This window comes from Hypanus sabinus, chromosome 4 (assembly GCF_030144855.1).
Source record: "Hypanus sabinus isolate sHypSab1 chromosome 4, sHypSab1.hap1, whole genome shotgun sequence".
Lineage (NCBI taxonomy): Eukaryota > Metazoa > Chordata > Chondrichthyes > Myliobatiformes > Dasyatidae > Hypanus > Hypanus sabinus.
Genome location: NC_082709.1, coordinates 117,585,936 through 117,605,561, shown reverse-complemented (window position 1 = coordinate 117,605,561; position 19,626 = coordinate 117,585,936). Strand labels below are relative to the sequence as shown.

General features: G+C 41.7%; 1 protein-coding gene across 2 annotated transcripts in view; it reads left to right on the top strand.

Moving 5' to 3' along the window:
* The window catches only part of LOC132393140 (gamma-taxilin-like), an 82,477-nt gene that overhangs the window by 36,302 nt on the left and 26,549 nt on the right, over positions 1 to 19,626 (top strand). For both annotated transcript variants that reach the window (XM_059968011.1, XM_059968010.1), the window contains 2 exons: positions 14,052 to 14,143; positions 18,654 to 18,824. In XM_059968011.1, the coding sequence (XP_059823994.1) occupies positions 14,063 to 14,143; positions 18,654 to 18,824 (252 nt within the window). In that variant the 5' untranslated portion in view covers positions 14,052 to 14,062. The remainder of the gene's footprint in view (positions 1 to 14,051; positions 14,144 to 18,653; positions 18,825 to 19,626) is intronic.

Here is a 19,626-nt window from a genome sequence, read left to right as displayed (position 1 = left end):
GGGGTGACCAGAACCGTATGCAATACTCCAAATGTAACCTAACTAGAGTTTCATAAACCTACAACAAAACTTCCTGGCTTTTGAACTCAGTACTTTGACTAATAAAGGCAAGCATGACATATGCCTTCTGAACCAACCTGTCAAACCTGTGTAGCCACTTCTAGGGAGCTGTGAACTTGGACCCCAAGATTCTTCTCCTCATCAACGCTAGTAAGGATCTTGCCTTTTAATAGTGTGCAGTCTCTTTGCATTTAACTTACCAAGGTGCAACACTACACATTTGGCTGAGTTAAACTCCCATCTGCCATTTCTTTACCCATATCTGCAACTAATCTATATCCCATTGTATTCTTTGCCAGTCTTCTACACTATCCACAACACCACCATCTTCATATCATCTGCAAACTTCCTAACCCACCCATCTATATTTTTATCCAGGTCATTCATATACGTCACAAACAGCAGGGGTCCCTGTGCAGATCCCCGTAGAAAAACCGCTAATGACAGACTTCCAGCCAGACTAGGTCCCCTGGCCTACTATCCTCTGTCTTCTATGGGCAACCAGTTCTGAATCCAAACAGCCAACTTGCCGTAGACCCCATGCATCTTAATCTTCTGGATGAGCCTCCCATGAGGGACTTTGTCAAATGCCTTAGAAAAATCCATCTAGATAACACTAACAGCCCTACCTTCATCATTCACCCTCAACATCAAATCAAAAAAACTCAATCCAGTTAGTAAGACGTGACTTGCCCATCAGAAAGTCATGCTGGCTCTCCCTAATTAGGCCATAGGTTTCCAAATGCTCATAATGACATAGGTAGAAAAGGGAGGAGGTCCTGAAAATAGATGAAAGGGAGTTAAGGAAGAAGCTGAGAAGCAGGACCTCAAAGGTAGCAATCTCGGGATTACTGCCTGTGCCACGCGACAGTGTATATAGGAATAGGGTGAGGTGGAGGATAAATGCGTGGCTGAAGGATTGGAACAGGGGGCAGGGATTCAGATTTCGGGATCAATGGGACCTCTTGGGGCAGGCGTGACCTGTACAAAAAGGACAGGTTGCTAAGGCTATTGAGAGTTTAAACTAGAATTGCTGGGGGTTGGGAACTGCACTGAAGAGATGAAGGAAAGGGCGGTTAGTTCACAAATAGAGAAAGCTTGTAGGCAGTGTGAGAGGGAGGATAGGCAGGTGATAGAGAAGGGATGTGCTCAGACCAGTGGTTTGAGATGTGTCTATTTTAATGCAAGAAGCATCATGAACAAAGCAGATGAGCTTAGAGCGGGAATCAGTACTTGAAGTTATGATGTTTTGGCCATGCAGAGACTTGGATGGCTCAGGGGCAGGAATGGCTACTTAGAGTGCCAGGCTTTAGATGTTTCAGAAAGGACAGGGAGGGAGGCAAAAGAGGTGGGGGTGTGGCACTGCTGATCAGAGATAGTGTCATGGCTGCAGAAAAGGAGGAAGTCATCGAGTGATTGTCTACTGAGACTCTGTGGGTGGAAGTTAGAAACAGGAAGGGGCCAATAACCCTACTGGGTGTTTTTTATAGACCATCCAATAGTAACGAACATTGAGGAGCAGATGGGGAGACAGATTCTGGAACAGTGCAGTAATAATAGGGTTGTCATGATGGGAAATTTTAATTTCTTCAATATCAATTGGCATCTCCCTAGACCGAGGGGTTTAGATGGAGTGGAGTTTGTTAGGTGTGTTCAGGAAGGTTTCCTGACCCAGTATGTAGATAAGCCTGCAAGAGGAGAGGCTGTACTTGATCTGGTATTGGGAAATGAACCTGGTCAGGTGTCAGGTCTCTCAGTGGGAGAGCATTTTTGGAGATGGTGCTCGTAATTCTATCTACTTTACCATAGCATTGAAGAGGGATAGAAACAAACAAGTTAGGAAAGTGTTAATTGAAGAAAGGGGAAATAGGTCATCAGGCAGGAACTTGGAAGCATAAATTGAGAACAGATGCTCTCAGGGAAATGTATGGCAAAAATGTGGCAAATGTTCAGGGGATATTTGCATGGCCTTCTGAATAGGTATATTCCAATGAGACAGGGAAAGGATGGTAGGGTACAGGAACTATGGTGTACAAAGGCTGTTGTAAATCTAGTCAAGAAGAACAGAAAAGCTTACAAAAGTTTCAAAAAACTAGGTAATGATAGAGATCTAGAAGATTATAAGGCTAGCAAGAAGGAGCTTGAGAATGAAATTAGGAGGGGCCACAAGAAGGCCTTGGTGGACAGGATTAAGGAAAACCCCAAGGCATTCTAAAAGTATGTGAAGAGCAAGAGGATACGACATGAGAGAATAGGACCAATGAAGTGTGACAGTGGAAAAGTGTGTATGGAAACGGAGGAGGTAGCAGAGGTACTTAATGAATACTTCAGTATTCACTACAGAAAAGGATCTTGACGATTGTTGGGATGACCTGCAGCAGACTGAAAAGCTTGAGCATATAGACATTAAGAAAGAGAATGTGCTGGAGCTTTTGGAAAGCATCAAGTTGGATAAGTCACCAGGACCAGACGAGATGTATGCCAGGCTACTGTGGGAGGCAAGGGAGGAGATTGCTGAGCCTCTGGAGATGATCTTTGCATCTTCAATGGGGATGGGAGTGGTTCCAGAGGATTGGAGGGTTGTGGATATTGTTCCCTTATTCAAGAAAGGGAGTAGAGCTAGCCCAGGAAATTATAGACCAGTAAGTCTTACTTCAGTGGTTGGTAAGTTGATGGAGAAGATCTTGAGAGGCAGGATTTATGAACATTTGGAGAGGCATAATATGATAAGGAATAGTCAGCATGGCTTTGTCAAAGGCAGGTCGTATCCTATGAGCCTGATTGAATTTTTTGAGGATGTGACTAAACACATTGATGAAGGTAGAGCAGTTGATGAGGTGTATATGGATTTCAGCAAGGCATTTGAAGAAGTAAATGTTCCCTTCTTTATCTTTGAGTGGTCCTTCACTCTCCCGATTATCCTCTTGCTCTTGACGTATGTACAGAATGCCTTTGATTTTCTTCAATCCTACTTGCCAGGGACTTTTCATGGCCCCTTCTGGCTTTCCTAATTCCTTTCTTGAATTCTTTTCTGGCTTTTTTATAATCCTCAAGGGCTCTGCTTGGTTCTAGCTTCCTAAGATTTACAGCACATAGTTTTTCTTCTTGACTAAATTCATCACTTCCTTCGATGTACAAGGTTTTCTTTACCTTGCCACCTTTGTCCTTCCCTCTTACTGAAATGTGCCTGTCCTGTCCCTCCATGTGTCAAAAACAGCCGTTTCCAATTCTCCCTCATTCCTGCCAATTCTTTTGTAATTTACCCTACTCCAATTTAATTCTCTGCTGCATGGTCTGTACTTATCTATAGCTGTCTTAAAACTTATGGAGTTTCAGGCATTGTCCTTAACTCTTCACCCATTGAAAGCTTAGGACCATCCAAGAAGCTGAAAGCCTCTCAAATGAAATTTGACTCAGGTGGTCAAACCCAGAGTGCAGGCTTCAGACAGCATCTGGGTCGCCACCAGAAGTAAGGTGAGTAAGCAGTTTGTACTGGGTTGTAGGAACAGGTCAGTGTTGGGGTGAGTGAAGTTATCCCCAATGGCTCAAGAACCTGATGGTTGATGGGTAAAAACAGTTCCTGAACATTGTGGTGTGAATCCTGAGGCTCCTGTATCATCATCCTGATGGCAGCAGTGAGAAAAGAGCATGGCCTGGGTGGTGGAGGTCCCTGATGATGGATGCTGATTGCCTGCGACATCACTCTGTGTAGATGTGCTCAATGATGCTGAGGGCTTTACCTGTAATGGATTGGGCCGTGTCCACTACTTTTTGTAGGATATTCCATTTCCATACCAGGCCGAGATACAACCATTCAATAAACTCCTCACCATATATCCAGAGAAGTTCGTCAAAGTTGGTACCCCTAACTATAGCACTGTCTGACTTTACCCTTCTCTGATGAGCCACAGTGCCTCTGACCTGGCTGCTGCTGCTGTGCACTGATAGGTAGCTCCCTCAGCAGTATCCAAGGAGGTATGCTTTTGCTGAGGAGAATGGCCACAGGGGAACCCAGCACTAACTGCCTACTCGCCTTACTTCTGGTGGTGACCCATCTATTACCTGAAGCCTGCCCTCTGGGTGTGATCACCTCAGTAAAAGCTTCATCTGTGAGGTTTTCAGCTTCTCAGATGGTCCAGCGCCTTGACCTCGTCTGTCAGAAACTAGGTGCAGAAGTTGGGTGCATTTCCTGGAAACAGGTCATCAAGGAAACTGTTAAGGTGCTCTTCAGTGTCACATAGGAGGACCATTCCACTGCCTTAACTACCATTCTGCCTGCCCTTGCACTTTTGGCTCTTAACTTCTTAAGCTTAAGATCTACAGTCAACTAAATGACCTGGCTATTGAACTGTTTGTCTCTCAGGAGAATGTAGTTTATTTTTATCCAAATGATTTTTGTCCGTCATTTTGTTTTTATTTACAAAAAGATATTTGCCAGATGAGACAGTGACACAGCTAGCAGAGCTACTGCTTCAGCGATCCCAACGACCATGATTTGATCCTGTGTGGAGTTTGCAAGTTCCCTTTATAATTATGGGTTTCCTCTGTGTACTCCTCCCACATCCTGAAAGTATGCGGGTTACTAGGTTGATTAGCTGCTGTAGACTGTATAATCTGTGAAAGAATCAAATGAATTGGGGTAGGATTAGAGTGAAGTAGCAGTTGCTCGATGATCGACCCAGACTTGATAGACCATAGGACCTGTTACAGTGCACTAACTCTTGATTCTGAGTACGTGGGAGGGAAGTGCTATCAAATCTAGAGGTGCAATTGGTGCAAATTGTGGACTATTTAGATTCCCACAAAGATGATTTTTTTTTTTACCAAGTATCCAAATGCAAAGGTAGAATAAAAATTTGTCTTGACTGCTATTCTTGGGAAAGAGCAGGCAGAGTGGAATCAGTTGGATAGTTCATTTGAAAGTGCCAATATCATTGCAAAGGGATGAGTGACCAGCTTCTAGGCCAGGGACGGTGAATCTTTTTGAGAGCACATGCCTAAATCGGCAAAAATCTTCTAAAAATTCTCTCACATGCTGTCATTTTGAGTAGCAATTATCATTGGCGAATGAATCAGTAAGAATATTAAGGATTTTCAAGGAAAAAGGATGAGTTGTGTTCCTTGTGTGTATTCAATGTTTTACTATTAATAGAAGTATGAGAAATTGAAATAAATGGAACATGAGGCTGCTTAACAAGATAAAATCCTATGATGTTACAAGAAAGATACTGGTATGGATAGAGGAATGGCTGACTTGCAGGAGGCAGTGAGTAGGAATAAAGGGGTTTTTTTCTGGTTGGCGGCCAGTGACTAGTGATTTTCCTCAGGAGTCTGTATTGGGACCGCTGCTTTTCACATCGGTTGTCAATGATTTAGATAGTGGCTTTCAGACTTCTTTGTAGATCACACAAAGATAGGTGGAGGTAGTGCTTAGGAAGCAATGCGATTGCAGCAGGATTTAGACAAATTGGAAGAATGAGCAAAGAAGTGGCCGATGGAATACAGTTTTGGGAAATGTATGATAATGCATTTTGGTAATAGGAACAGTAGGGCAGACTGTTATCTATACAGGGAGAAGGTTCAAACATCAGAGGTGCAAAGGGACTTAGGAGTTCTCATGCAAGACTCCCAGAAGGTTAATTTACAGGTTGAGTCTATGGTAAAGGCGGCAAATACAATGGTGGCATTTATTTCAAGGGGAATAGAATAGAAAAACAAGGAAATAATGCTGAAGCTTTGAGACACCAGTTAGGCTGCACTTGGAATATTATCAACAGTTTTGGGCCCCTTATTTCAGGATGTATTGTCATTGGAGAGAGTCCAGAGGAAGTTCATGAGAATGATTCCAGGAATGAAGGGGTTAACATATTAGGAGGGTTTGGCAGCTTTGGGCTTGTACAGATTGGAATGTAGAAGAATGTTTGGGGATCTCATTGAAACCTACCAAATGTTGAAAGGACGAGATAAGGTGGATGTGGAGAAGATATTTCCTCTGGTTGGGGTATCCAGAACTAGAGGGCAGAGCCTCAGAATTTGAGTGGCAATCCTTTAGAACAGAAGAAAGGGCAATTTTTTTTTAGCCACTGAGGGGTGAATCTGTGGAATGCTCTACTACAGACTGCAGTGGAGATCAAGTCTGTGGGTATATTTAAAACATAAGTTGATCATTTCCTGATTGGTCGGGGCATTGAGGAATTTGGTGAAAAGGCAGGTGTATGAGGTTGAATGGGATCCAGGATTAGCCATGAGGAAATAGCAGAGCAGACTCAGTGGGCTGAATGGCCTAATTCTGCTCTTATCTCTTATGGTCCAAGACTAGAAATGAGGAACAGAGAGAATTGGAAGACTGAGATTTTCATTGTTGTTGCTTTTATATCCCACCATTCACAGTACTGTGGTGTTCCTGAGTACAATAAATGTGACAGATATGCTGGGAAGTAATGAACAGCAAAAAATGTCATTGTGCTATGAATTGATATCAGACCAGGCAAAAGAGAAAACTCAAACACGAGGAAATCTGCAGATGCTGGAAGTTCAAACAACAACACACACAAAATGCTGGTAAAACACCGCAGGCCAGGCAGCATCTATAGGGAGAAGCGCTGTCGACATTTCGGGCCGAGACCCTTTGTCAGGTTAGCCTGGCCTGCGGTGTTCTACCAGCATTTTGTGTGAGAAAAGAAAACTCTCCTGCTCTTCTTCAGACTTCTCCATCCACTTGAAAGAACAAATGAAACCTTGTTAATTGTCTGAAAGGGTAACACACAGACTGCTTGGTTCAGGGCCAATTGATATTGGGCAATAGGTACTGGACTTGCATGTGTCCATGTCCCAGGCAGTGTTCCCTCCGATTTATTTTTAAAGCTGCATGGACCAACCATTGCTCTGAGCAGGAAATTTTTACACTGCCTGTAAAAGGTGCGGCCCATTAAATGTTTTTTTGTAATATGTAAACTATAAATATTTAGAATGAAAATTCAAAAATCATAGTTTTGATGTTATCTCTTGAAGGGCGTAATGAAACAGTACATCAAAGAAAATCTTTTCTTATCTGTCTTCATTATGAATCCATTGTCCACAAGCACTGTCTAGATTAATTTCACATTCCGATGTAAGATGCATCTTAATCCTCATTAGATCTTCCGAATGTTCCACTTCTAGTCTGTTTCTGGATTTACATTTGATTGAATTCATGACTGATTCAACATTTGCAGTCAGCAGCAGAAGCTTGAAATGTTCTAGCGATGTCAACAAGAATTGACAGTTTTTCAAATTCTTTGTTTCTAAGCACGTAGTTCAAGATATCAGTGAATGTCTGAGCCAGTCGTGACTCTCAGAAATGGGACATTTGAAATCACAGTATTGCTATGATATTTTTGAGCCAACGCTTTCACGTAATTCTTAGTAGCTGAGTATTTTTTTTGTTAGTTCAACAGTATTCTCTTTTTCCAAATTCAAAATTGGTTGTGTTTGAAGTAGCGGCAGGGTCATTCTCTTAACTTATTGTCAGGAAATCTATTATCCAAGTGATTACACCCAAGTCGAATGACTAGAGTAGTAGGCACAGTACCAACATCAGAATATGTGGATGCAAGCAGATTTTTCACTTTGTCACTCCAATAAATGGTATTGCCAAGGTACTATGACTATAACTTATTAATTTTTACTTTTGCATATTGCAGTGCTTCAGTTGTATTCAAATAGTTTTTCTGAAGAAATTTACAAAGAGATGTCAGATTTTCTAAAGCATCATTAACAGCAGTTAATGCTGCTCGATATTGTGGATTGATCAACATTTTCAAGCTACATTTGCTGATTGGATCATTGTATTCATTAACTTGCTTTTTGCAATACTGGATCAAAATAAAATGGTATTTCACAATTTTATTAATGCAAATTTCAAAATTACATTAATGTTATGTTTTTAAAAACCTGGCTGTGCAGCAACAAAGGCTTCATTCATGGAAGCAACTCAGTTACTGCATGAATTTGTGCCCCTGTAGCTTAGATACTGGAAATGAATTTATTTTAAAGAAGGGTATAGGGTAGCATGGCAGTTAGTGTGATACTATTATAGCTTGGAGCTTCAGATTTCAAAGTTCAATGCTGACAATGTCATAGAGTCAAAGAAAAGTACAGCACAGAAACAGGCCCACCTAGTCCATGCTGAACCATTTAAACTGCCTACTCCCAACAACCTGCACTGGGACTACAGCCCTCCATACCCCTACCATCTAGATACCAAACCAAACTTACCTAAAACGTTGAAATCGAGCTCGCATGCACCACTTGTACTGGCAGCTCATACCATACTCATATAACCCTCTGAGTGAAGAAGTCTCCCTTCATGTTCCCCTTAAAGTTTTCACCTTTCATCAACCCATAACCTCTAGTTGTAGTCACACCCAACCTCAGGGGAAAAACACTATAAAATCTGCGGATGCTGGAAATCCAAGCAACACGCACAAAATGCTGGAGCAACTCAGTAGACCAGGCAGCATCTTTGGAAAAGGGTTCAGTCAATATTTCAGGGTGAGACCCATCAGCAGGACTGATGAAGGGTCTTGGCCTGAAATGTCAACTGTACTCTTTTCCATAGATGCTGCTTGACCTGCTGAGTTCCTCCAGCATTTTGTGCATGTTGCTCAGTGAAAAAAGCCTGCTTGCATTCACCCTATCTCTACCCCTCAGAATTTTATATACCTTTATCAAATCTCCCCTCAGTCTTCTACATTCCAAGGAAAAAATTCCTAACCTATTCAATCTTTCCTTTTAACTCAGGCCCCCCAGTCCCAGCAACATTCTTGTAAATTTTCCTGGTACTCTTTCAACCTTATTTACATCTTTCCTGTAGGTAGGTGACCAAAACTGCATACAGTACTCCAAATTGGGCCTCAAACAATATCTTGTAGAACTTTAACGTAACATCCCATCTCCTGTACTCTACGAAGGCCAGTGTTCCAAAAGCTTTCTTTACAACCTTATCTACCTGTGCTGCCACTTTCAATGAATTATGGACCTGTATTTCCTGATCTCTTTGTTTTACCACGTTCCTCAGTGCCCTACTGGTCACTGTGTAAGACCTACCCTGGTTAGTCCTACTGAAGTGTAAAACCTCACACTTGTCTGCATTAAATTCTGTCTGCCACTTTTCAGCCCATGCTTCTGCAAGCTATGATAGCCTTCCTTGCTGTCCACTAATCTTGGTGACAACTGCAAATTTGCTAATCCAATTAACCACGTAATTTTCCAGATCATTGATATATATGACAAACAACAACAGACCTCTGCTGCACCCCACTAGTCACAGGCCTCCAGTCAGAAAAACAACCATCTACTACCACTCTCAATATCTAATCCGATTTATTACTTCATCTTGAATATCAAGCAATTGAAGTTTCTTGACCAACCTCCTGTGCGGGACTTTTAGGCAACATCCACTGCCTTGCTGTCATCAACTTCCCTGATAACTTCCTTGAAGAACTCTGTATGATTGATTAGACACGACCTACAATGCACAGAGCCATGCTGACTATCCATAATCAATCCATGCCTATCCAAATACTCACATCCAGTCCCTTAGAATACCTTCAAATAACTTTCCCACTACTGATTCAGGCTCACTGGCCTATAATCTCCTGGTTTATTTTTTTTAGAGCCTTTCTTAAACAGTGGAACAACACTGGCTATCCTTCAATCCTCTGGCACCTCACCTGTCACTAAGGATGATTTAAATATCTCTGCTAGGACCCCAGCAATTTCTGCACTTCCCACAGGGTCCGAGGGAACACCTGGAGATTTACCCATCCTAATTTTCCTCGACAGCAAACACCTCCTCCTCTGAAATCTGTATACGGTCAAATGAAGTTAATGCCGCTTTGCCTCACTTCTGTAGATGCTGTGTCCATCTCCTCAGTAAATACAGCTGCAAAAAATTAATGTAAGATCTCCCCATCTCTTTTGGCTCCACGCATGGATTATCTTTATGATCTTCCAGAGGGCCAGTTTTGACGCTTGCAATCGTTTTGCTCTTAACATACACTGACTATTCGGCCCTCTTGGAAATTTTCATGTTTTATTGTTTTACAACATTAACAGTATTGAATTTTTGACACTGAGCAACAGAAAGACTCTTGTGTCAAAGTGAAAATAAATCTCTACAAAGTGATCTAAGTTAATTACAAATATAAAATGTGAAATAATTGATTTAAGATGACACACCAAATCATCACTGGTGCAGCCAATTGGTTTTGGAAGTCACATAATTAGTTAAATGGAGATGTGTTTTTGAAGACCTGGGTACTGTAAAAATACACCTGTATCTGGAAGGTCCAACTGCTGATGAGTCAGTATCCTGGCAAGAACTACACCATGAAGACAAAAGAACACTCCAGCTAACTTCACAAAAGGTTATTGAAAAGCACAAGTCAGGAGATGGATACAAGAAATGGAAAGAACATTGGCACAGCTGTAAATCTTCTAGAGCTGGCTGTCCTCAGAAACTGAGTGCAAGAAGAGGACTAGTGAGAGAGGCCGCCAAGAGACCGATTTTAAATACTCTGGAGGAGTTACAAGCTTCAGTGACCGAGATGGGAGAGAATGTCCATACAGCTTCACCAGTCACAGCTTTATGGGAGAGTGGCAGAGAGAAAGCCACTGTTGGGGAAAAAAAACTCACACGAAATCTCAGCTAGAGTTTGCCAGAAGGGATGTGGGAGAAAACTGCCGTTTAACTGAGTGAAATTGATGTATCTATATGAACTACAGAACAATTAACACTATCAATGCTACTACAGTACTATTAACCTATTAGTTCCTAATATTATTGCACTGCTATGTTCTTTGGATTGACTATAAATTAATAAAATCAGTGTAGTTAATAAAACCTAGTGCAAATAGTGACTGCCTTCAAACAATGCTTTCAACAAATGCATCCTCCAAACCTTCATTTTAATTGTAACATTCAAGATTGTCATTGATACCTTTTAATTCTTCACACTTCCTAACTTGTTGAAGTAGTGAAATCATTTCATTTTTACTCCTGGCCATCTCCAAGCCTGAATGCTTGAAACCATAGTGAGCAAAACAGTTCTGAAATAGCTTAACTGTTTTTTTTAACTCAGTGACAAAAATCACTGCTTTTTAAACGCAAACGCAGAAGTGATGCCATTTTAAAAACTGTTCACTGTAAGTGCAGTGTAGTGTCTAACAGCCACACGATGCAACTGATGCTAGTTAGCAAACGTTTGGCAAACGGTCTTCTGTCGCAATTTAGAGTCATGGTGTTGCAGATAAATGAAGGGAATTCAGGCTATTTTTTCAATTTATTTTGTTCTTTAAGAGTTGTCCCAATTAAGTGGTTGCCCCGATTAACTGGAATCCACTAAATAAATATGTTCCATCTTATGTGTTTTCAAATTTGATATTTCCTCACAATGCTGGAAGCAACTTTGGCCCATGGAATATTGGCCAACTCTGAGAGATCCCATTCTTCGATAGATTTTTCCCTGTACCTCATTCTCCCACAACTCCTTACAGATTCTACTGTTCACCATTGCGCTAGGGGCAATTTACAGTGGCTAATAACATACATCTTTGGGATATGGGAGAAAGCAGGAGCACCCAGAGGGTTAAAAAACAGTCCAAGGGAAGAAGGTGCAAGCTCCTCATCACAGGCAGTGACTGGAGCTGTGAGGTCTTGGCCCTACTGTTTGCTTGACTGGTCTCCCCATGTGTGTAGGCCGTTAGTCTCGATAGACCATGGATTTGCACCTTAGAAACTTCCCTGGGCGCAAGCCTGAACAAGGTTTTTTTTATACAGACGGCTGCCAGTTGCCCAAGCTGCAAGTCTGTCTTCTCCATGCCACCATTGTTGTCCAAGGGAAGGGCAGACCCATACAGTTTGGCACTAGTGTCGTCGCAGAGCAATGTGCGGTTAAGTGCCTTGCTCAAAGACACACATGCAGCCTCAGCCAAGGCTCGAACTAGTGACCTTCAGATAACTAGACAAACGCCTTAACTACTTGGCCACGCGCCAACACCTCCCTATGTAAAGGCTGATTGGACAGGGATTTTTACTCACATCGCAGAAGCTGCAAAAAAACACCCTTTTTAAAGCAAAAGCATGTTCTGTCTGCTGATGGCCAATCTGTGTCCTTAGATTTCTTTAGGTAGCAGGCATTCAAAAGAGAATGTTTACAATTTTAACATAGTTTCAATAGTTCCATGTAATATCAGATAAATGTAAAATGTTCGAACCTCAAATCCCCCTCCCATGCCCAAGCAGCAACTCTCCCCCAACCCCACTTCCACCAAAAAAAACACATCAGCAACCTCCACCCACCCAAGAGCAGCCATGATCTGCGGTACCACAAAAACTAATCGTTCACCCAACAATTCGACATACCACATCTGTGTGTATCTCTCCCCCTCTCCCCCACCCCCCCCAATAGAGGGAGTACACAGTACAGAGCTGATCCAGTGTTCAGAAAGCAGAGGGTCCCACCACCTCAAAGAACCAAAATCTGAGTGGAACTCTTAGTTTCCAACAGAACCCCATCTACCTTGAAGAGGGAAAACAAAGACAACAAATGTAGAAAGTAAGCTCTTTTTTTCAGGTGAGCTCAAAGGAGTTGCTGTAAGCACCACCACAGCTCCGTCCCTCATTCTTATTCTGAAATGTGGACGAATGTGCCAGAATTGGGATGGAATATTCATTGCAGTAGTACACTGACAGTTACTGATGTAGGAATGTCTTAAGGCAGGATTGCATATGTATCTATGTTTCACAGGAATCCTGGCTGCTTGATGGTAGTGATTTGTTCCAGAACTGATGTGCACCACCATCTAGATTTGGGGCTCAATCACAAATGGTGAAATGTAGATATTTCTCCATGTTCAGAGCTTTATATATTCAGACAAGAATAATGTTGTGAAGAGCTTTTCAGAAAGTAATAGGACACTTAGTTGAGATCTTAATTAATTAGACTCGCGTTTTAATTTGGTTGGGCTTGTGCATAATGGTTTGAAAGGTCTTGGTAATGAATAACATCATAGCTTTGGAATGCTGGTCGGTGTGGCACAAATTATTTTTTATTTTTTGAGATGCATCGCAGAATAGGCCTTTCCAGCCCTTTGAGCCACGCTGCCCATCAATCCCTGATTTAACCTTAGTTTAATCATGAGACAGTTTACAATCACCAATTAACTTACTAATGTCTTTGGACTGTGGGAGGAAACCGGAGCACCCGGAGGAAACCCATGCGGTCACAGGGAAAACATGCACACTCCTTATGGACAACAGCAGAATTGAACCTGGGTTACTGGTACTGTAGAGTGTTGAGGGGGAGAGGAGCATGTCATTGGATTCAGAAACTGCAAAGTCAGAAAAAAGAAACTGTAAATGCTGGAAATCTGAAATAAAAACAAAAAATGCTGCTACCACTCATCAGGTCGGGCAGCTGTGGAATGAGAAACACTTAATGTGTGGGTTAAACATCCTTCAGAAGCTTGAAGAACTTTTTAAAAATATATATTAATATGTGAACTTTATCCTGTAACTGCACCGGTGGTTTAAGTTGAGTAGAAGCTCAACTTCCAATTAATTGGATTTTGTCACCAGAATTAGTCATTTCAGTGGATTTGCTTTCGTGCTCCTTGACTGACTCTGCTGACTGCAGACAGGCAGTGTTTGTTAATTAAACACACTGCCCATTTTATAGTTATTTTAAAACAACGTGGCTTAATTTTGTGAGTTGGTATTTAATATTTACTCTTCAGTTTGGGTTTTAATTTTAGCACTTGTGATCTGGCAGTAGAGGTGGTCTGTGTATTTTGTTGCAGTTAAATGAATAACTATCATCACTCATTAAAGCAGCGGTGATTGTGAAACTTCCAGAAGCTGGTTCATTTAACTGTTGCGTTAAATGGAAATGTAGGTGTAAATGTTATACCTAATAAATATTGCCTTTGATTCTCTTGTTGTACTGCAGGGAAGGAGGTAATGCTGCTGATGCAAGCACTCAACACACTCATCACTCCGGAGGAGAAGCTAGCAGCTTTGTGCAAGAAGTATGCAGACTTGGTATGTTGGCAAAATAAACTAACTTGTATACGAATGATGCACTTTACACTGTTTGTGGAGAGGGGAAGGGGGGAAGATGAAGAAAGACTAGGTTGACTGCCTGTTTTTGCCTTTGATATTTAATCTCAAACCATTTGCCTGGATCTTACCAAATCATAGATTAAAAGAACAGGTCAAGTCTTTGCTACTAGAAGTAAATACAGCTCCAGTGTTCCAAATCTACCCACCTGTGATCAGTGTGATATCTTGATGTTAATGGGGAAGGGAGCAATGTAGAGCCCAATGTTACTGTCAAGCAATTTCTCCCCAGTCCTAGAAACAATCACTTATAACGGAACATAATAGTGACCATACCACAGACAAGGGATATCTCTCCACAACTCTTGTCTAAACTTTTGTGCAGAGTGGCTGCCTTGGGACCATCTGCCTTTTTTTTTGTAGTGAAAGCACACCTAAGAGATGGCAACTACTTCAGGAAGTCTTTGAAGTTCTGGGAAAAAACACTTTTCCTGTCTTCATGCTTGTCTAATCTTTTGTTCTCTCTGACTCTAACTGATCCATGGTAATCATTGTAGTAGCTGCCCTCTGAACCTTTTTCCAAGGGATCTGTACAGTACTTCTCATAAAAGTTCCAAGGGTCCTGCAAAAATATTTTTTTAATTCAGTTTTTTTGAGCATTTGGCTGTCCTCAAAAAGAAATTAGTTGGAGAAGTGGATAAAATGACAACACAGTTTGGAAACACCTCTGTCATCTGCTTCTTCTTCCTAGGGAGCAAGAAAGACTTGTGCTGTGGTATCTTATCCAAGAAGCACAATGAATGTGGGTCATTACAATAATCTGAGCACCACAGCACCCAAGTCTTGTTCTAGTCAGCTATTTGCATATTACCAATTTAAAGCAACCTGCTGGAGTCTCAGGCTCCTACTGTTTTTGAGCCCAGTTGTCGATCCTTGCCTTCACCTGGATTTGGTACAGCTTGGGGAACCTGAATGATCCAGATGCTTATGATGCAATATAATGTGATCTGGTGCCTTATCCAAGTGACCATTTTCCATCTGTGAATCAAGGCAACCGGTCTCATAAGGCCATTTGACCCACAACATAGCAGCCAAACCCAATCTTGCTCCTGCTCCCTTGATTGGATGCTGTGCTGTGGGTTCAAGAGTTAAAACTGACTTTCTATGCTATCATCATACCTGAGTGCTGAACAACATGGCGGTTTAACCTAGGGAGGTTTAATAGTTTAACTATTCATTTGATCATCAGTATGGATTGAACGACGATCTGGTGTCTGTCCAGCACTTGGGTAAATATTATTAAAAGTGATCATTTTTCCAGAAAGCTGTTAGTTATTTTCCAGTTTACTAAACTGTGTCAGGAGAGAACCTTTTTGAGAGCCAAGGCTCAATTATATATATTCAGTCAGCAAACACCTTGGTAGCTGCTGCCCAACTTGATGCAATGAATAATCCCGCACCACTTGGACTCTGTCGAATCATACAGGGCCCTGCTGAGACTACAGCTGCAATATTGTTTTCCAGTCTGATTTCCCTTCCCATGGAAATGATGTAGTTGTGTTAGAGGTGCAACTAAGGTTCACCAGATTGATTCTTGGAAGACGAGAAGAGAAGACATAATCCGAGCCTACATCTCTTGTTTGGGGAGGTGATTTCATTGAAATGTACAGACGTTCCAAGTGCCAATTGAGATATATTTGAAGCGTTTATTGCCCCTGGCTGGGGTGTCTAGAACCACAGACTCAAAATAAGGGTTAGGTCTTTCAGAATATAACCATATAACAATTACAGCATGGAAACAAGGCATCTTGGCCCTTCTAGTCCTTGGCGAACTCTTACTCTCACCTCAACCCACCAACCTGCACTCAGCCCATAACCCTCCATTCCTTTCCTGTCCATATACCTATCCAATTTTGTTTTACAATGACAATATCAAACCTGCCTCTACCACTTCTACTGGAAGCTCGTTCCACACAGCTACCACTCTGTTGAGTAAAGAAATTCCCCCTCGTGTTACCCTTAAACTTTTGCCCCCTAACTCCACTACTCTCCACTACTTGTTTGAATCTCCACTACTCTCAATGGAAAAAGCCTATCTATGTCAACTCTATCTATCCCCCTCATAATTTGAAATACCTCTAACAAGTCCCCCCTCAACCTTCTGTGCTCCAAAGAATAAAGACCTAATTTGTTCAAACTTTCTCTGTAACTTGGGTGCTGAAACCCAGGTAACATTCTAGTAATTCTCCTCTGTACTCTCTCTATTTTGTTGACATCTTTCCTATAATTCGGTGACTAGAACTGTACACAATACTCCAAATTTGGCCTCACCAATGTCTTGTACAATTTTAACATTACTTCCCAACTCCTATACTCAGTGCTTTGATTTATAAAGGCCAACATACCAAAAGCTTTTTTCACCACCCTATCCACATAAGATTCCGCCTTCAGGGAACTATGCACCATATTATGCACCAGGTTAATGAATCTTTGGAGTTCTTTACCAAAGAGTGCTGTAGAGGCTCCATTCAATGATTCATAGGTACCAAGTGATGTGGGGTTAGTGCAGAAATATGGTGCTGAGGTCGAAGGTTAACCAGGAAATTATTGAATGAAAATTGAGCATGAGGGGCTGAATGGCCTACACCTACCGGTCATTAAGTTCTTACTAATCCAATTTTTAGCATTACATGGATCGTTTTGTTTTTGAGTTGGAAGTGGCAAAAGCAGTATAAAATGTAGGTGTGCTTTCGCTTCAGAATAGGCACAGTAGGTTTAGGATAGGTTCTTGGATCACAAGCGTTTCAGATCGGTCGTACTTCCTACTTCACTCCTTTTGCTTATTCCGTGTCTTTCCTAACTTTCCCCTCCTCCACTCTTCTGAGCCTTTCTTGTTGCTAATTTAGATACCATCTCCAAGTGGTGTGTTGTCTTGTGTGTGATCTGGCCTGGCTCAAAACAAAACAACCAGGAGCATATAACACCACATGGAAACATAGAAAACCTACAGTACAATACAGGCCCTTCGGCCCACAAAGTTGTGCCGAACATGTCCCTACCTTAGAAATTGCTAGACTTACCCATGGCCCTCTATTTTTCTAAGCTCCATGTACCTATCCAAAAATCTCTTGAAAGACCCTATCGTATCCGTCTCTACCACAGTCGCTAGCGGCCCATTCCACACACTCACCATTCTCTGCATAAAAAAACTTACCCCTGACATCTCCTCTGTACCTACTTCCGAGCACCTTAAAACTGTGTCCCCCTCGTGCTAGCCACTTCAGCCCTGGGAAAAAGCCTCTGACTATCCACACAATCAATGCCTCTCATCATCTTATACACCTCTATCAGGTCACCTTTCATCCTCTGTCACCTCATGGAGAAAACTGGGTTCACTCAACCTGTTTTCGTAAGGCATGCTCCCCAATACAGGCAACATCCTTGTAAATCCCCTCTGCACCCTTTCTATGGTTTCCACATCCTGTAGTGAGGTGACCAGAACTGAGCACAGTACTCCAAGTGGGGTCTGACCAAGGTCCTATATAGCTGCAATATTACCTCTCGGCTTCTAAATTCAGTTCCATGATTGATGAATGCCAATACACCATATGCTTTCTTAACCACAGAGTCAACCTCTGCGCAGCTGTTTTGAGAGTCCTATGGACTCGGATCCCAAGATCCCTCTGATCCTCCACACTGCCAAGAGTCTTACCATTAATACTATATTCTGCCATCATATTTGACCTACCACTGAACTGCCAGGTTCCCCTTGGCTGAGAAGTGTGAAACAAAAATCACCATTTCAGGGACTAGCAGGCTGTTTTGGTGAGGGAAAAATTCTTCATGTAAGTGGTAGTGAGTCTTTGGAATTCTCTGTCCTGGAGGGCTGTGGAGTATCAGTCATTTGTGTTCATTCAAAAGGACTGATAGGTTTCTGGAAATTAATGGAATCAAAGAATGTGGGAATACGACAGGGTACTTGCTGAGGTGTCCTTTTTACTAGGTTCTTCCAGTCCAATCACTCAGTCTTACAAGTGGGGAAATTATTAGAAGATTCATATTTGTTGTGAGACTGAGAAATCCTTATGGACGTTGCTGTGCCTTGTAATTGGTACAGCATCAAAAAATGGTATATTTCTTGGTGTAAGAGTCAGTTTTGTCACTTGGCACATGTAAGGTGATAATCGCAGATGCATAAGGGGAGTACCACTTAAATTCATACACTTCAGTATTTATTCCATACATTTAAGATAATCTACTCAAGTTGCTCTTCAGACGACCTGACCAGCAGTTAAAACCAGTACTTCACTTCAGTGTTGATAGCGCTCTACATGGATTTGGAATTGTCAATCTTTCTGTTATTTTGTACAAGTATGAAAGGCGTCTGATGTATTGCTTTTAGTAACATCAAAGTGTATTAGTAGAAGGCATCAAAATATTTGTTGTTCCATTTTCCTTAGTTTTGTAATTCCTTCAAATTGCTTCATTCTAGTTGGAAGAGAACAGAAGTGTCCAGAAGCAAATAAAGCTTCTTCAAAAGAAGCAGGCACAGGTAGTGAAGGAAAAGGTTCACCTTCAGAGTGAACACAGTAAGGCCATTTTGGCTCGAAGTAAACTGGAGAGTCTTTGTCGTGAACTTCAGCGCCATAACAAAACGTTAAAGGTAAGGGAGTCTGGCACTTGATAGTGTGTGGATAAAATCCAGTAGAACAAGACCATGCTTTGTCCTTCAACATAACTCCAGAAATTTATTCTGTGACTGGTTTTCTGATGCCTTACATTTTTCAAATTTCAGAGGGTTAGCTTCTATTATAGATTTTTGATAGAATTCACACTGCTCATACTTTCAGATCCAGTAAACGATCCAGTAAGACTTAAAACTGAAATTACATCATAACTCCCAATGTGGGTAATGTCACATTTTTTGAACTTCACTGATATAATAAAGGAGGCACCCTATGCAGCTTTCCAATGTCTTTCCGATAACAGAATGACAAGAACTATGCACAAGTGTGGCCTCACCAACAACTTGTGAAACTGCAACGTAATGTCCCTGTTCCTAAATTAGATGCCCTGATGAAGGCCAGCATGCTAAACTTCTTCTTCACCACCCTGTCTACTTAACTGTCTGCTGTCATTAGTTGTGCATTGGTACTCTCGTGTCCCTCTGTTCCACAGCACATGACAATGCCCTGCCACTGTTTAAGTCCTACCCTGGTTTGACTGTCCAGAATGTAACACCTCACATATATCTGTTGAAATCAATTTGCCATTCCTTAGATCATCTCCCTAACTGATCAAAATCTCCGTGCAATTCATTGTAACCCACTTCACAGTCATCAAGACCCGAACTTGGTATAAGCACAAGAGATACTGCAGATCTGAAAATCTTGAGCAGCGCATGCAAAATGCTGAAGGAAGTCAGTTACAGGGTCTTGGCCATAAACGTTGACTGTTTATTTCCC